General features: G+C 62.4%; 1 protein-coding gene across 1 annotated transcript; it reads left to right on the forward strand.

Moving 5' to 3' along the window:
- Positions 1 to 1,196: 1,196 nt before the first annotated feature.
- LINJ_30_1810 (conserved hypothetical protein) lies at positions 1,197 to 17,876 on the forward strand (the record flags this gene model as incomplete). The annotated part of the gene is made up of 1 exon (XM_001466990.1): positions 1,197 to 17,876. The coding sequence occupies one exon, from the start codon at positions 1,197 to 1,199 to the stop codon at positions 17,874 to 17,876; it is 16,680 nt and encodes a 5,559-aa protein (XP_001467027.1).
- Between the last annotated feature and the right edge of the window lie 315 nt (positions 17,877 to 18,191).

An 18,191-nucleotide genomic window follows, 5' to 3' on the forward strand; every position in this document is an offset into this window, starting at 1 on the left:
TGCGCCACGGCGAGGGGGGGATGCACTAGGGGTGGCGACCGGCATGATGTGAGCGGCTGTGAGGCGGCCTGTGGAGCGAGAGACGGCTAGAGCTTGATGCAGAGGCCGTGTGCAGATGACTGACTCGGCGCATAGCTCTAAAGCATGTGTCTAAGGCTGCTTCGCACGGTGCGACGGGCCTGTGGCAGGGCCGGGAGCCGAGTGGAGTGTGGCTCATGCTCTGTGGTGGAGAATGGACACGTGAACAAAACCCTTTCTGCGGCTTCATCGTATTGGCGTGTGTGTACCTGCGAAATGGTAGATGGTGCAGACATGACAGCGCATTGGCGTAACGGGACAGGGGGAGGGAGGGTCAAGCGGCAAAGAACTGTTTCGCCATTGTGTGTGTGTCGAAGTGCCCTGTGTATCCTCGGCGCGTAGGACCAGCACTCCCTCCCTTATACACGCGTGTCTTGCACACTGTATGCAGGCGTCAGCTGCGTTGATTCCCCCGGTAAGCGAAGTGCTTGGTGGCGGCACAGCTCTCCTTCAGCGATCGCCCCGATCCCGTGTGTTTTGCTTTGATGCCTGCAACCTTTCTCTCTCTTCTCAACTTTATGTCTCTCTGGCGGATGACAACACAAACGCGACATGCACTTCTTCATGTTCGTTGCTTGCACCTGTCCACCGACTGGCTCTCGCTCCTCTTGCCGTCTTCGCCTGCTGCTGGTGCTGCAGCTGACATGTGCAGTACGTAGTGTGTAGGGAAGGAGAGATAAGGCAAGGCAATCATCTCCGCAAGCGAGGAGTACGACATCTATATAAACGAAAAGGAAGCGAGGTCAGCACATCACATACAAGCACGCACGGACACATGTATGTGTGCGTGCCTGCTCCCTCCTGTTTTACTTCGTGCAGTTTCCTCATAGCCACGTTAGATTACCTGCACCTTACCTCTTGACATCCTTTTTTTTTCACCCTAACGCCTCAGAGTCGCAGAGGGTCTCGGACACGAAAGGAGACACACTGTGTTCGCGCTTGGCTACGCACGTCGTGCGACTTCCGTAGTCACGCCACACTCCCTGGCCCCCCCCCGTCCTCGCGCAGCACTTGGACCTAGACTAATCTCTCACTCTTTGTTTGGTAGTTGGCTATTTGTTTCGCTGCTGTATTTCTTGATTGAGTGCCGTTCAGTAGCGCAACGGGGGTAACAGGCAATGCGCTCGTCCTCACCGGAAACGAACGTACGCAAGGCAGCTGTTTCGACGTTCTCTGGGCCGTCGAGCGCACCGCTCACACGGCTACAGAAGCGCTTTTCGAGCCATGCGGCGTCTGCCGGAAGAGAGAAGGCTGCCGCACTGCCGGCCGGCATCGCGGCCGCTGTTGTGGGCACCTCAGCGTCTTTCGCAGCGACTGGCAGCTCGTTGAGAAAGCGGTCCGCCTCCAAGGTTGGTCTTGCTCCGCATCGGCCAGCGAATGCGAAGTGCGACAGTGTCGTGCGAGTGCCGCCGACGCACCGGCAGACAAACAAGTGGAGTGCTGGCACCGCCACCCTCGACGCCCTCTCCACACGGCAGAGCCCACACGCAGCCTCGGCGTGTTCGCCGAGTTTTCCATTTGATGTATATCCTACCCAGATCTTCTTTGATTTATTCGCGGCAAATCGAACGTACACGGCAGCACTGGAGCTGAGAAATCACACAACGGCAAACACGCACGTGCGCGTGGACCGCCCAAGTTCCTGCAGCGGTTTCGAGTTATCGGCGCCGCACGGGGCCGAGTCGTCGTCGAAGGTGGCCCCCGGTCTCTCCGTCATCTACACAGTAGTCTTCAGCCCGACTAGCAACCTCAAGGACTACGAGACGCAGCTTGTCGTGCGAGCCGAGAGCGGCGAGGCGATCACGGTCCCGGTGCGCGCGTACGCCAGTCGTGGCCAGCTGCAGCTTCCTGCGGCGCTCACGCTGCGTGAGGCGCCCGTAAAGGGTACCAGCTGCACGCCTCTGTTCCTTCGGAACACGAGCGAGCAGAGCTGCGCGTGGCGGGCGATGGTCTTCGACGTCAGCAGCGTCGCGTCTGAGGCGATGGCCAAAGACACATCATACTCGCCATCTTCACACTTCTCCATCACGCCCAGCTACGGCGTGGTCGAGCCTCTCTGCGGAGGTGGCGATGGAACGGCAGTGACGGTGGCCCCCGTTACTCTACACTTCCATCCTCACCCAAGCATGGCTGCTGCCAGCACGTTCGGGGCGGTGCTGCGCTTTTTTCTTGGCCCAGAAGGAGACGTCGTGCAGGACGTGCAGCTGTCAGCTCAGGCGGTGGAGCTGACCGGTATAGCGCTGGAGCAGACGGTGGTGACGTTGGCGGACACCTACGTGACGACGGAGCGGCAGACAGTGGTGCGCTTGCGCAACGACTCGGACAATACCGTGCACTTCGCGTGGAAGAGCTCGTACCGCGGCAGCCGCGAGAGTGACGGCGATGACGATGGAAGTGTAGCTGGTGATGACGCGGAGTTCGGTGGCGACGGCGCCGCCTCGGGTGGCATGACTGGAAGCTGCGCAGAGAAGAGAATGAGCGATCTGACTGCCACCGCCGACAGCAGCGTTTACAACGGCAGTAGCGGCGGCGACGGCCGCCAGCATCAGCTGCATCAGCCCTTTCACGACTACAGCACCATGCGAGATGACTACACAGGCGATGAGGCGTTCCGCATTGAGCCGCTGTCGGGCGTTCTTTACGGTCATGGCGTGCGCGAGTTTACCATCACGTTCAACCCCAGCGTTGCCGTTCTGTATGAATCCATAGCGTTCCTGGATGTGACTGGGCTGGAGAACCGTCTTCCCCTCACGCTGCGTGGCCACGGTCTTGGCCCGCAGTGTACCCTCGAGTACAGCCGGCTGGAGATTGGCGATGTCTACTTGAACGCTCTGCACGAGTATGAAGTGAGCATGGAGAACATTTCTTCCATCGAGTGCCAGTACGTAATAATGCCGCCACTGCCAGTCTTGCCAGCCAGCGCCGCTGCTGCGACCACAGCGGAGCCAGCTACCTCAACGTCGCTGACGGACTTCTCCAGCAAGTTCCGATTCACGCCGTCTCACGGCACCCTCGGCCCTGGTGAGATTGTGAAGCTGCGCATCGAGCTGCAGTCGGACCGCATCGGCAGCTTCTCTGAGGTGTTTCGCGTGCACATGCAGGGGGCTGTCGAGGAGGTGCCGCTGCTGCTAAAGGGACGGGTGCTGGGCCCACACTTCCAGTGCAGCGTTGAGGAACTCGTCTTTGGCAACGTTTCGTACAACATGACACATCAGCGCACCATGCAGATTGCAAACACGAGTCCGATTCCCATGCACTATACGCTGCGCATGCCGGACGAGTGCACGTACGCAGATGACTTGATCATTTCACCCGCCACCGGCGTCATCGCGCCGATGGCGACGCAGACGGTCACAGTCACGCTCCACTCGTGTACTGTCGGCAACTACGACACAGCGTTGCTGGTCGAGGTTGCCGACGTGGGCGATGTGCTGGAGGCGATTCCGCTCAAGGCTACATGTATGGTGCCACCCCTCTTCACGAACGCGACGGAGCTCTCTTTCGGCGGTGTCTTTGTCGGGTACCCCTCCACGCTGAACGTGGCGGTGCTGAACAACTCCGCTCTGACGGGCATGTTCGAGTTCGCGCTGGTGGGCGGCGGCGCTTTATCTGATGTCGTGGCAGTGGAGCTGCCGGTGTCGGCGGAGCACGAGGACGGCGTGCACTGGATCTCGCCACACCAGACGATGCAGATGCCCGTGACCATGACGGCACTTCGACCCGGCAAGCTGCACTTCTCCATAGCCTTGCGTGTGCTTGGCATGGACCCCGCTGTGGCCCCTCCGCAGACGATCCTTGTGAGCGCGGTGGCGAGTGGGACGCATGTGGAGATGCAGCCGAGCACATTCCAGTTTGGCACTGTCGACGTCCTGCGTGCAGAGGTAAAGGAGCTGACGCTGAAGAATACGAGTCCCGTGCCGGCGCCGTTCTCGCTCGTGTTCGACCGTTACGGTGGCCTCCCTGCCACCGCCTCTTCTGCCGCTGCTGCTAGTGTCGCGGCTGAGGCGACCCTGCCCTTCCCTCGCGAACCAGTGTTCACGGTGGAGCCGGCCGGCGGCGTGCTGGAGCCGCACAGCACGCTCACGGTCCGCATCCGTGCGAAGCCGGATGAGGCGATGGTGTTTAGCGATACTCTGCGTCTGTGCCACTCACCGGCGTCGCACAGCGCCGCGGCCGCTGAAGAGACGGCGGTGGCGGTAGGGAACAAGCCAACTGTGACGGTCAAGGTGGCAGGCAAAGGGATCCCCATCGTATCGGAGCGGCCAGTCGCCGACGTGAAGCTCGGCGATGTGTTGACAACCGCACTGGTGGCGGAGACGATTACGCTGCACAATTACGGGCGTCGTGAGCAGGAAGTGCAGTGGCAGAGCACACACAACGCAAAGACGAAGGAGAGGGATCTGCCGCCAGCCTTTAGCTACAAGCCCGAGCGTTCCGTCATCCCGGCTGGCGGGGCGCTGACGTTCACCTTGTCCGGCGGGTCAGACGAGCCAGGCGTGCGCACGGAAACATTCACTCTGAAGCAGTCTGGCACCTTCAAGGAGATACTACGCAGTACTGTCTCGGCCACCTTCACGGTGCCGACGCTGTCGTGCAGCACTCGCGCCCTTCACTTCGACTTCGCAAACACAGAGCAGCTGCAGGCGCTTGATGCCCCCTCTGCGGCCTCCTTGGTCAAGTCTCTGACGATGAAGAACGTCACCAGCAAGACGCTCGCTGTCTCGCTCCGCATCCGGCATGCGGCCACCGCGTCGTCGTCGCCGTCACCACCGCCGGCGGGGGCGTCCTCGGCTGCAGCGAACGGGGTGCCTTTTGAGCTCGAGGGGCCGTCGACCATCACCTTTGCCCCTGGCGACTCGTACGTTGTCGGTATCCGCTGTAACCCCCTCTACCGTCGCGACTTCACGTCGCACACAACGAAGGCGACTGTTCAGTTCAGCTTTGCGCATCATGCCCGCAAGGAGCACGTCAGCCTCAGCGCGACTCTGCGCTTCCCTGCGCTTGTAATGAACCCATCGGCGAGACTGGAGTTCGGCTCCGTTCTCCGCAACACGGAAAAGCGACGCACGATTGTGCTGTCCAACCCCTCTGCGGACCTACCGGCGCGCTTTGAGTGGGCGTTGCAGCCACAGCCCGGCAACAGTGCAACCGCCGCCCCGAAGGCGGCAGGGGAGGGTGACGTGAAGGCAGCGGAGGCGCAGTACACTGGGGACAAGAGTGCACTTCGCACCATCAAGGCAGGAGATGAGGCCGCCGCGGCCGCGGCGAGGTGCTTCGACATTGTCCCTTACACTGGAATGCTGCTGCCGGGAGAGTCACGGAGCATCAATGTAACCTACCAAGGAGCAGAGTGTGGGACAGCGCTGGCGACGGCTGTGTGCCGTGTGCACGGTGGCCCGACCTACACAGTCGTAGTGCATGCAACCTCGAGCGTTGTCCAGGCGCGCTGTGACAGAACGGAGATCAACTTTGGTCGACTCCCGTTCTACGAGTCTGCCACGCAGTCCGTGATGCTGTCGAACAGTACCCTCGTCCCCGTCACCTGGGATGTCGACCTGCGCAGCATGCGCCACCCCGAGTGCGTGCATGTGTCGCCCGTGTCTGGCGAGCTGCGAGAGAAGGCTCGGCTGCTCATCACTTTCACGCCGACAGTGCCAGACGCCTTCGAGGAAACGCTGTGGGTGCGCATTGGGCATCTCGATCCGCAGCCGATCCACCTACGCGGCTCGGGTTACATGAACCGGCTGATGATAACAACGACGAGCTCCACCGCGTCGGCCGTGGAGAACGAGGTAGTCGTGTACCGAGCACCGTTCAGCGCCTTCACGGAGGCTCTGCAGTACGTGGAGTCGAGGCTGGCGTCGTCGCAGCTGCGCAGCGTGTATGCGTCGCGATCGGTGACCCCGCTGACCACGACCCTCGCAACAGCCGCATCAGCTAGTGAGTCCGCGTCAAACGCGCCGGCACTCCCGACATGGGTGCAAAGGGAATGGCCGACGCTGGAGGCGGAGCGGCTGGCGTTCTGCCGCGCCGTATGCGAGGCCCAGGCGTCGGAGCATAGATGCAGTGTCAGCCCCAATGGCGCCATTGGGCCACCACTCTTCTTGGCGCCACACGCGCTTCGCCGAAACTCTGTGACGGCTGTGTGCAGCAAGGATGGTACCGGCGCCGGCACCCACAAGTTCGTTCTCGCGCGCTACGTTGTCGACTTCGGCCATCTCACCCGGCACGACATGCGCAAGGTGACGCTGAGGCTAACGAACCCATCGGCCACGGAGGTGGTGAGCGCGATGCTGGACAGCAAGGAGCTCGAGCACCTGCCCGTCTCGGCGGTTCCTATGAAGGGAATCAAGGTAGGGCCGCTGGAGACGACGACGTTGACGTTGGTGATGGACGCCACAAAGCCGGAGAGCCTCGTGCGCCATGGACAAAACCGTTACGAGTTCGCCATCGACGTGAAGCATGGCCCAGCCATTGTGGTGGAGTGTCGCTGCTACGTCGCCACCCCGACTCTCCGCACTGCTGAGAAGGAAGTGCGCTTTGGGCCAGTGCTGCTGGGAAAGGTCAAGGTACTACCATTGGTCCTGACGAATCCGGAAGCGGTGCCGTGCCCGTGGCGAGTCACATGTAAGGAAGAGGCTTCGTCGGATATGACGGCATCCACGGCGCCGAGGGGGCACTGGCTGCGCGACGAGCAGAGTTACACACCTGCCGGGCTCGTCGCCGCTGAGCCCCGCGGCTCTATCCGGTCCCGGCGAGCTGCACCAGCGTCTCAGTTTTGGGTGAAGAAGGATCATGGCGTGGTCGAGGCGTCTGGCACCACTACAATCGCGGTGTACTTTGCCCCCAATTGCATTGCTGCTGAGGACGGCATGGGTGCCAGTGAGGATCGTGGCAGCGCTCCAGCCACGGCTACGCTGCGCTTCCGCTGTGGCAAGGGGTCAGCCGAAAGTGTTCTCACTGTGAAGCTCATCGGTAGTGCCTTCCAGTACAAGGTCAGCCTTTCCACGACGCAGCTTCAGTTACCGGTGGTTCGCCCCCACCAGGTGGTACACGAGTCTGTGACGCTGACGAACAACGAGGAGCACCCTGTGGAGGTGTACAGCCTGGATCTCGACACACAGCACATGCACGAGATAAAGCTGCTGCGTCGCGCAATAGAGGTGAACCCGGATCACGAGATATTCTTGCCCCACCTGGAGGCAGCCTCTCGCCTGCCGGATGCGCTACTAGAGTCCATCTTCGCCCGCCTGCACGCCGCCTCTGAGTCGCTGAAGGAGGCGCCGCCGGCGGCCGACTTGGAAGCCGCTGAGGAGGCGCTCGTGGGCGCACCGGCGGCCGCTTGCAAGGGCGCGAAAACATCGCGGGGGCAGTCCGTGTCTGCTGCGTCTCGCGCCTCCAGCTCCAACTCCAAAGGGGGGCGGCGCGAGAAGGGCAAGAGCGGTCATCAATCGGCAGCGGCTGCGTCTGGCGGGATCGAGAAGGGCCTCCAAAGCGAGCTGGCGGCGGCCGATGATATTGCAGGCCAGGATCAAGGAGCTATCGACGGCTGCACCGCGGTGAGCATGGCGAAGCCGAGCGTTGTCCTCCTCGTCGGCCCTCCCTGCAGTGGAAAGACAACGTTGGCAAAGCAGATGGTTGAGTGGGCGGATGCGGGCAGCGTGATCCACGTGGACGTCGATGAGGTCATCCGGCGTGAGGCGGACCGCGACGATACGGCGGACGGGGCGGTGGCTCGCTTCCTCCTTTCTCAACTGGCAGACAGACAGCTGAAGTCCGTGCCCGTCACGGCCGATGACGCCGCCGCCACGGGCGACGCGGTGGCTGCGTCATACATCGCGTGCGCACCGAAGCTTGTGCGTGACGCTCTTGAGGGGCATCTGAACCGGTGCATCGCCGACCATGCAACGCACTCGGCAGCTGGTGCTGCTTCCCTTGTTGAATCAAGGGACTTCGCTGCGTCAAAGCCTCGAAAGCTCCTCTTCTTGTTTGACGGATTGGGCTGCACCGTACTCCAGAACCCGTGGCTGCTCTTTGAGCTGCTCAAAGAGACCTGCGATGCCCTGCACATCCCTCTGCAGATCGTTTCATTGGCTGTCAGCACCCCCATGTCTGGCGTGCGGAGGGCCGAGGCACTGGAGGCGCACCACGCGGCGCGGGCCACAGCCGCATCCCTTACCTTGTTGAGTGAGGCAGCATTCGAGGCGCTTGACAAGGAGGCTCGCGAGGACTACACGCGTCGCCTCAAGCATTTCAATGACTGCCGTCGAGATCTGCGGGCTGCCCAGCAGCTCAAGAGAAACTACATGGCACAGCTGCCCCACAAGACCGTGCAGCAGGAGACGGAGGAGGCATTCACAAAGGCGCAGATGGATTTGCAGCAGGCTTTGGCGCTGGAGTCCACGATGAGGTCGGCGCGAAAAGGGAAGGCGGCAGCCGGTGCCGGCCGCGGTGCCGCTCAAGCGGCGGAGGGGGCAAAAAAGCTGCGGGAGCTCAAATGGTCCGATCTCGACGCCGCCACGCAGTTTCGTGAGTGGTATACGCGCTTCCTCACCAAGTACGGCACCCCGCCAAAACCCGAGGGCGGAGACGACAGTGCCATTGGCGCGGCGACCGCGCGTGCTAGCGCTGCAGGGCCGCCGTTAAAGGGTGCCGCTGCTGTTGCTGCCGCTGCTGCGGCGGAGGAAAGGGCGAACTGCTGGGCTGCTGTGGTGCGCGTTTCTGCAGAGACGGAAACCCCTAGTGAAGTTGCGAGAGTGGTTGAGCTACAGCTGGTCCAGGGCGACACCGAGACGAGCTCACACACCGGTGCTGCAACAACCACGCTGGCATTGCCGACCCTGTCGCCTCCGTTGACAAGGGTTGTCGTCGCCACGTCTTCATCCGCTGCCTCCGGTGAAGGACAGCTCTCCGTGAGCGCTAGGGAGACGGACGCTCCCCCTGCTGCTTCCTCCATGGCGGCAGTCGTAGAATCCTCGCACTCACCTGCAACTGCAGCCGCAGTGGCGGCGACGAGTGCGATCGGCGAGTGGCTCTATCTGAACAAGCGCCGTCTGCGCTTCTGGGGCAACGAGGCCCTCGGCGGCTCACGCGGCGTCGCCAGCGTGCTTGGACGGCCCTCATCGGGGGAGGAGGTGCTTGCGGCCAAGGCAAGTACAGCAGTGCCAACCGTTGCAGGAGTCGCTGAGACCCACACGCCGCTTGACGCTGCTGGTTTACCTTTCGCCACGGACGCATTTCATGCCGGATCTGCCGCGGTGACCAGGGAAGCCCGTTACGTGCACTTCTTCTCGACACTGGAACGTGAAGTCATTCCAGCGAAGAAGAGCTGCGGCCGCGGCAAGACGGTCCCGGCAGTAGTTCAGCAGGAGGAGGAGCTGACACGTTGGTGGCTGCCGCCGAAGTCGTCGGTCACGCTGACGCTCGAGTTCTGCGGTGACCACGTTGGCCCCTACACGGAAAAGTGCCTCTTCGGCGTTGTTGGCACGCTTCAGCAGCTGGGCCTCACAGTGTCCACCACGGTGGCTCTGTCCGACATCAGCCGAGATCCCAAGGACATCTTTCCCGTCATAAAGGCCCGCGGAATGTCAATCAGCGGCGGCGTCGAGGCGGGCCAACGAGCGTCAAAGGTGTACATTCCCTCCAGGAAGCTTTTCGACTTTGGGCCGCTGCTCATTCCGCCGCCGCCGGTGCCGAAGAGCCGCCGCCGCAGCATCGAGAAGGTTGGCACGGGCTCGTCCTCGTCGATCGGCGGGTCGGGTCGCAGCGGCAACGCGGGTGGAGGCAACTACATCCACAGCAGCAAAGCGCCATTCCAACACGATGGCACGCTTGGCGAGGAGACGCTTACGTTTGTGAACCGCGAGGCCAGTGAGGCGGAGGTGACGTTGTCGTTCCTCAACGAGAAAGAGAAGACGTTTGTGGTAACCCCGACCAGCTTCGTGCTAAAGCCTGGTGCCTCACAGCAGGTCAGCCTGCGTGCGACGCCAGAAAAAGTGGGCGACTTCACGAACACGCTGCTGGCGTGCATCAAGGACAACCCGCTTCCCTGGAGGACGGATGTGACGTGCATGGGGGCGCGGCCGACGCTGACGGTCAACGGGTGCAAGGATCTGGAGGTGAACTTCGGACGGCTCGTGCTGAATCGCAGCGTGACGAAGTCCTTTTCGCTCGTCAACGAAGGACCGCTGCCGCTGCAGTGGAGGCTGGTGCCGGTTCTGGATGGCATGACAACCCGCGGCCCCGGGGGCGGTGGTAGCGGAGTAGGGGGTGCTGCATCCGGCGCAGCGGCAGCGGCAGCGGCCCAGTTGCCTACAGAGCTCCAGTGTTCCGCACTGGAGGGCGTCATCGAAGAGGGCGGCACATACACGCTGAACATGACCTTCGCACCAACGCACCCCTGCTTCTACACGCGCAGCATGTTGTTCACGGTGTCCTACCCAGGCCATCCCCATCAGGTCCTGTACGAGTCTTTGCCGGTGATTATCAAGGCGGAGGGCTACGACGTCGTGCTGGAGTGGACACGCGAGATTCAGCTCGGTGTGTTGCACGTTGGAGAAGAGAAACACGATACGATTCGCATTCTCAATAAGAGCCCGTACGAGGTGGGCTATCAGCTAAAGCTGCCGAAACGGCTGCAGAAGTCCGTGACACTCTCCAGCCCGTCCGGCACGCTGCGGGGCATGGTCGGCTTCAAGGACGCGGCCGTCGTCAACATCGACATCGTGGCTCGCCTGGAGAAGGAGGGGGAGCTGCCTGCGAAGCTGTCCCTAATCGAGGTGGCGTTCTTCGACGTCGACAGGAAGGAGCTGCTGTACCCCGTGCAGAGCATCCCGGTCACCGGGGAGGCGTGGTACACGAAGTACGCGGTGCAGCCACCGAGCGTGAGCTTTGGCTCCTGTCTCATTGGCCAGCCGCGAGAGAGCACATTTGAGCTGCGCAACACAGGAGTGTTTCCTCTGGAGTACGTGCTCTTCAACTACCGCGATGCCGCCGCGGAGGGGAGCGCGAACGAGAACGTCGCCGACGCGTCTACTGCGGGGGGTGCGGCGGTGGCGGCAGCACCTGCCCTGCATGCTCCCTCCGCCGGCGCCAAGAATCAGATCAAGGCTGCAAAGGGGAGCGAGATGGATGTCATTGTGGGCGCCTTCAAGTGTTGCCCGTGCCGAGGGATCATCCCGGTTGGTGGCGCGCAGATCATCACTGTTTCGACAGTCCCTCGAAAGCAGAGCCGCACCCGAGAAACGATTGGCGTGCGAGTCGTGCAGAGCGGCCCCGAGTTGGAGCGCTACGGCACTCCAGTTGAGGTATCCGCGTACCCGGCGTTGCCGTCGATCGCCGCAGACCTCACCTCCAGCGCCGACGTCGAAACTATCTTCGAGGAGCAGCGCGTCGTGTACCGCTTAGATCAGCTGGCGAAGGGTGTGTGCGCATACAGCAAGGAGGAGCGGGTCTTTTCCTTTGGGACGACTCTTGTGGGACAGCGCAGCGAGGAGCGCTTTCGCATTGCCAACAGTAGCCCGCTTCCGTGCACCATCGTGGCGCATCTCGAGGGTGCCTCTGTGACCGGGACCAGTGGGAACAGTGGCAGCGGTAACGCGGCTCGCGGAAACGCAAGCGCCGCGAGCAGCGGGAACAAGCCTGTCACAGGTGGGGGTGGTGGTGGCGGCGCCAGCGCTGCAGCGGGTGGGGCGGGCAAGGTGGAGGGGTTTGATCTGTCCTTGGACGGCAGCGGTGCATCCCCGGCGCAGACGAGAATGACGACCGTCAAGATGGTTCTGCCGCCGTATGAGAGCCGTTTTCTCACCATCGGCTTCACCCCCGGCTCGCTGCGTCGCTTCCAAGCCCAGATTGTCGCCGTGGCCGAGAGCGCCGCCATCTCAAGCGATGACATGGCGGAGGCTGGCCAGGAGCTGCGCTTTGGTCTGTGCGGTGAGGGCACCCTGCCCAGCGTGGAGGTCGAAGTGCCCCCGCGCCTGTCGTCGTCCGCGGTGCCGTGGGGCAGTAGTGGTGGCAGAAAGTCGTCTGGAGCGTGCGCGGGATCGATGGAACGCATGCATCGCCGCACAGAAAGCGGCGGCAGTACCAGCAGCAACGAGCGCAAGCGAGGCCTGCGCCGCAGCGGCGGTGGATCAGGTGGTAGCACCTCTCCGTCAGTGTACGGGAGCGCCGACGGCTACTCGACCAGTTCCGGCGTCGCAGAGGTGCTGGAGCTGCCCTTGGCACGTGTAGGCGCCGTAGCGTCGCGCAGCTTTACGCTGCGGAATATAGGATGCGTGACGGCCAAGGTGCACCTCGAGCTGATGACGCCGGGAGGGGATGACTATGGTACACCGAACTCCGCCTTGAAAATTACCACCAGAGGCGGCACCGGTGGCACCGCCGTCAAGAAGCAGCGCGGTGCCTTGGCACACCACAGGGCCGAACTGTTTGTGCCTGCTGGCCAGTCTGAGGTCGTTGAGTTGACGTACGCGCCGACGCAGGTGGAGACGACGACGACGCGGATGCGCGTCTTGCTGCGGGACAACCCATTTGAGGAGAAAGAGGTGCACATCCTTGCCTACAGCTTCGACAGCCCCATCTCCTTCGACGGCATCGACCCGTCTAGCCCAGACCACTATGACATTGGGGACTGCTGGATTGGTGTTGACAAGAGCTGCACTTTCACCGTGCGAAACAACACAGACTCGCTGGTGCGCTATGATTGGCAGTACCCTGACGCCGTTGTGCGCATGGTGCCCTCGGTCGGCCACCTCAGCGCCGGCGCCACGCGGACCATCACGGTGGTTGTGCGCAGCGAGTCACAGAACCTCAACCAAGTTGCGCGCTGCACCATTCAAGTACAGTCCATTCAGTTGCTGACCAACGCGTTGGGTGGAGGACTTGTGCACTCCAGCATCGGTGACGGTGGCGCCGCGTCCGGTGGCACTGGCAGCGGCGCAACCCCGGTCTCTGGGGCGACGAACGCGGCGATCACGGAGTGGGACAACTCGATGCAGAGCCCGAAGTGGGTCCTGCGCGAGGATGACACCGCTGCGAGCGCTATCGCCGCCGGGGCCCACTCGGCCGCCGCGACGGCCGCCTTTCTGTCTACCGCCGCCTCCATGGTTGGCCGCCGCAACTTGAAGCAGGTCCTGGAGCCGCTGCCGGAGCCGCCATATGCAGTTGTCGACGCTGTTAACGTGATGCAGTCACTCACGCTGCGGTACCACTGCAGCGTGCCAGCGTACCAGTGCCAGCTGGTCGACGCGGCAACGGGCGCGGTGACGGACCTGAAAGCGATTTCTTTCGAACAGACCTACTTGATGCAGAAGCGGGTGGCGATAGTGCGGGTGATCAACACGGGGAGTGTTGGACTGCCTCTGACGTACGACATCGCCACCTCTGGAGAGGAGGACGGGGCGCCAACGCGAACCGCTTCGCAACAGAATTTGAAGTCGCCACACGCTCGACGCGGCGACAGTGGGGCCTTGGCTGCTGGTGTGGTATCTGGGACTTCTCTTTTCACTCCTGCCGTCGAGGGTGACGCTGGGGCGTTGCACGAGTCGCCTGGATACACCGCCCCCACCGCCGACTTTGCCGTCGTGCCATCGCCGACGTCTCGTGCCGCGAGCACCATACCGGTCGGCACGCACCTCGACCTTCACGTCGAGTTTACTCCTCGTGCCGTCGGCCTTATAATGGCGGAGCTGATCCTATCAATGCGACACAGCGACCCGGCAGAAATGCGCGTGCCGCTGCAAGGCGTAGCAGAGTGCCCGCTCGTCCACTTCAACGTCCCACCCACTACGTACTCGGACACGCGGTCGATGGCAGGCATCAGTGGTGCGGCCTACCGGGGCCAGGACACGGTCGTCGTGGAGTTCCTCGCCCGCGGCCTGCACACGAAGGCCACCGTCAAGTTTCCCGTAATGAACCCGACAGCGACGACGTACAGCTACGAATGGGTCGAAGAGGGCATGGGGCGCGGGGCGAGCGCCAACGGCGGCGCAAGCGGCGGATCCGTGTCGCCGTTCCGCTGCCTGACACCGATGGGTACCATCGCCGCTGGGCGCCAGGCTGAGGCGACCTTTGAGTTTTACGCGGACACCTTGGGGGTGCGGGAGTCGGCCTGGTCCTTCCAGATCCCTGGCCGTGCCGCGATCCCGTTTGTGCTGGTAGGCACCGCGGTCGAGCCGAACGTGTACTTTCATGCGAGCAAGGTAATATTTGGACACGTGCAGGTCGGCACCCAGGTGGAGCAGACTGTCGTCTTGGAAAACTGCGACGACGTTCCCTTCTCCTTCTCGTGGGATAAGTTTTCGATGGAGGGGACGTCCTCGTTCTTGTCTGTCAGGCCGCTTCGTGGTACCATCGCCCCGCACGAGCGGCTCTTGGCTACTGTTACGTTCTCGCCGCAGGACGAGGTCGAGTACAACGTACCGCTCCGCTGCACCGTGAAGCGGTCGAGTGTGCCGCTCTCGATCAACGTCAAGGGCGTTGGCGTGAGCGTGCACGACTCACTGCAAGTGGAGCCGATCGAGGACGGGGCGGAGCCAACGCTCATGGTGCGCGGTCAGCCGCTCTTTTTGAACCTCGATCGCGTGCAGGTGAACTCGACGGTCGAGCGCCGCTTTGCCCTGCGCAACACCGGCGCGTACCCTTTTCAGTACAGCGTCGAGGCACCGGAGAACTCCTCTGTCAGCGTGGAGGGGATGGAGGGCAAGATCGCCGCGAAGCAGACTGGGGTGATTGTCTTTCGATACCACCCGACGTGCGAGGAGACGCTGAAGCAGTGCCGTCTCCTCTTCCGCATCGAGGGAAAGGTCGCCTACAAGGTCGGCATCAAAGCCACGGCCTACATGCCCCGGCTGCAGCTGAGCTTTGACCACTACGACTTCGGCCCTCGATTCATTTTGGCGTACAACAACGGATCGGCGACCGCGGCGTCAGGCGTCGCTATGACCGTGCTGCAGCTCACAAACCTCGAGTCGGAAGTGGTCTCCGTCGACTGCAGCGTGTCTGCGCATAACGTGTGGTGTCGCCTTGACAGCACGACGCTTGTGGTGCGTCCCAAGGAGTCGGCGCGGCTGCGACTCACCTTTGTGCCACCGGAGGCTCGACAGTACAATGACAACCTGCGCCTGTGCTTCAACGCTCTTCACACGGTCCTCGTTCCAATCACCGGCGAGGGTGTAGTGCCGCGCGTCGAGGTGGTGAATCCGTTTGCGAAGCTTGGCATCGTCCGCATTGGCGAAACGCGGCAGATGGAGGTGAAGCTGATGTGCCTTAGCAAGATTCCGACACCGATATCGTTTGCGCAGTCCATCGACGACGACCTCCTCCAAAAGGGTTTCTCGGTTTCTCTGCCGGAAAGAACGCCGGCGGCCGCCGCTGCTGCTACTCCACTCGCGATCATGCTGAAGCCAAAGGAGAGCGCGACGGTGGTGCTGTCGTTCGCGCCAACGCAGCGCATGGGCGAGTTCAGCAGGGAAGTGAAGATGCTCGTGTGCGGGGTGGAGGTGCCGTTTTTGTCTGTGAGCGGGTCGTGCGCCGATGCGGAGGTGCACCTCGACACGTCAGCGCTCTCGTTTCGCGATGTCGTGGTCGGCGCCTCGGCGTCACGGCGAGTGTCCATCCTCAACAGCGGCGACATCTCGCAAAAGTTCTCGTGGCTGAGCAGCCTGCAGAAGCTGCGGCCGCAGGGCGAGTGGAGCATCTTCCCGTCCTCCGGCTACGTCAGGGCCCACACGGAGCTGAGCTGTGAGCTGCGGTACACACCGAGCCTGCCGAGCAGAGGCAACACTAAGGCAGCCGCAGCACCGGCGTCGTCGGCGCTAATGCAGCAAATTCTGACTGTGGAGCTGGACAGCTCACCTGGAATTTCGCTCACAATCGAGTCGAACTGTGTTACTCGACCAGCGGCGACGGAGACGGTGCATTTTGCGTGCCGCGCCCGCGAGACAGACGTCAAGATGATCGAAGTGTACAACCCAACAGAGGAAACGTGGACAACGGAGCCTGTGCTGGACAACTCGCTCTGGACATGCCCGGCACAGCTCACTCTAAAGCCGAAGGCGAAGTCGATGCTGACCGTTACGTATCAGCCGGTACGGCCAACATCCACCGCAGCGGCAGCAGCGGCCGCCAAATTCTACAGCAACGCTTCGAATGACCTCGTAACCGACGTACTGTCGTCGAAAGACAAGGCAACCCTCTTCATTCCTCTTCCCGACGGCACTGGGCGATGCGTGGCACTGGAGGGCATCGCCGAGGCGGCTGGGTCGGCCGGCCCGGTGCAGGAGTACGACGGTGTTGTGCAGGTCAGCCTACCTCTGTACTTCCAGATTCGCAACTGGTCCACGACGGAGATTGCCCGCTTCCGCCGCGAGGTGGAGTGGAACTCGGTGACCCGGACGGGCGACAACGATTCGGGCCAGCTGTCTGAGCGGATTTCTACCCTGATCCATGTCGAGGGTGACGACGTCGGCGATGGTGGTCGAAAGGGTACCTCGAGCGCGCGCTCCGGGCGGCCGAGCAACCGAAGCGGAACAGCGCCGAAGGCTCCCCCGGCGCAGAACGCCATCGAGGTTCCTCCCGGCGCCTCTCGAGAATCGGTGCTGACAGTGACCCCTTTGTGCGAAGGTGTGTACAGGGGCACGGTGCGCTTTGTGCCGGTCGATGGGCCTAGCGACGCCGCGGCGGCTGACGTTGTGCAGTTCTACGACTTTGTCATCCGCGTGCGACCTGTGGAGGTATCGGTGCCGACGACTGTCGACCTGCATGCAGCCCTCCGAGAGCTGGCCAGCTTCGCAATTCCGCTGACAAATCCGCTATCGAAGCCAGCTGTCTTCAAACTCGAGGTAGGAGCTGCAGACGGCACCGCATCACCGACAACCGCCGCCGCGAGCGCAGCCCCGGAAACGTTCACGTTTCCGCCGACAGTGACGGTGCCGGCGCACACGCACGCGGAGGCGCTGGTGCAGTTTTTCCCTCTTATCCCGAAGCCGCCGGCGACGGTGCGGTGCACTGTGACGTCTGCTGAACTAGGCAGCACCACCGTCTACGACTTTCGGCTGTTGAACACCTGCGATGTCGCGGCCCCGGAACGGATGACTCGACTGGTCTGCCCTCTGGGGCAGCACACGAACTTCGTCTTGCGCTTCAAGCACTATTCCAAGACAAACACCGAGTTCTCGATCCGCGTCAGTGGCGAGACGCTGGGAAAAGGCACGGCAACATTCACGCGAGTCGGCGCGGGCGGTGGCGGCAGCCAAGCAGCTGTGGTGAAGGTGAACGCCTGCCCGCAGCCGCCGGCCACCTCCACGTCGCTGGTTTCCAAGGGGCAGGATGTCGCGGTGGAGTTCAGCTACGAGCCCTCTGAACTCGGCGAGGCGGTTGAGACTATTGAGTTTGTCTCTCCTGTCGCCGGCACCTACACGTTTCCGATTGTGGCGAACTGCACACTGCCAGAGCGCCAGGGTCCATTCGTGGCGCGCTTAGGCCAAAATGTACAGCTGCCCCTCAAGAACGTCTTCAGCGAACCGGTCGCGGTCACGGTGACGTCCGACTCGCCGTTCTTTGTGCCGTCGCGCAAGACGGAGACGATCGCGGCACACAAGACGGCGAACGTGATCGTACACTGCAAGCCGGAGGATGGTGTCGAGGTGATTCGAGGTCGAGTCACCATCACATGCGTGCCGCCTGGCAAGCCGGCGCCAAATCAGACGCAGCAACCGATACAGTGGGTGTACTACGTCGAGGCAGCGAACTCGAGTGACCGAAGCAGCTCCGTGAAGCAGTCCAAGGCCAAGAAATGAGGGGCTACAGGCGAGGCTGTGCGTGAGGAGGGCATCTTTCTTTTCGCTTCCCGTGCGTCTAAGTGCGGCTGCACGTGCCCTGCGATGAGAGACGTGCCCCTCGTTCCCTTCTCTCTCCTCTTCGACTCCCTCTTTGCTTTGCGGCTCACTAGTTGTTTGCCTTCTTAGTCGTGCCTTTCGCTGATGGGACTTTCGTTGGTTGGTCGTCTTGTTGTGGTGCACGCATCTTGTCGTGGGCGTAGGCGCCTTTTGATGGGAGCTGAGGCCGGCGCCATGGTGGAGGGGAGAGGATCGCGTACTTGCTAACATCGACCC

This window comes from Leishmania infantum, chromosome 30 (assembly GCF_000002875.2).
Source record: "Leishmania infantum JPCM5 genome chromosome 30".
In the NCBI taxonomy this organism is placed as follows: domain Eukaryota; phylum Euglenozoa; class Kinetoplastea; order Trypanosomatida; family Trypanosomatidae; genus Leishmania; species Leishmania infantum.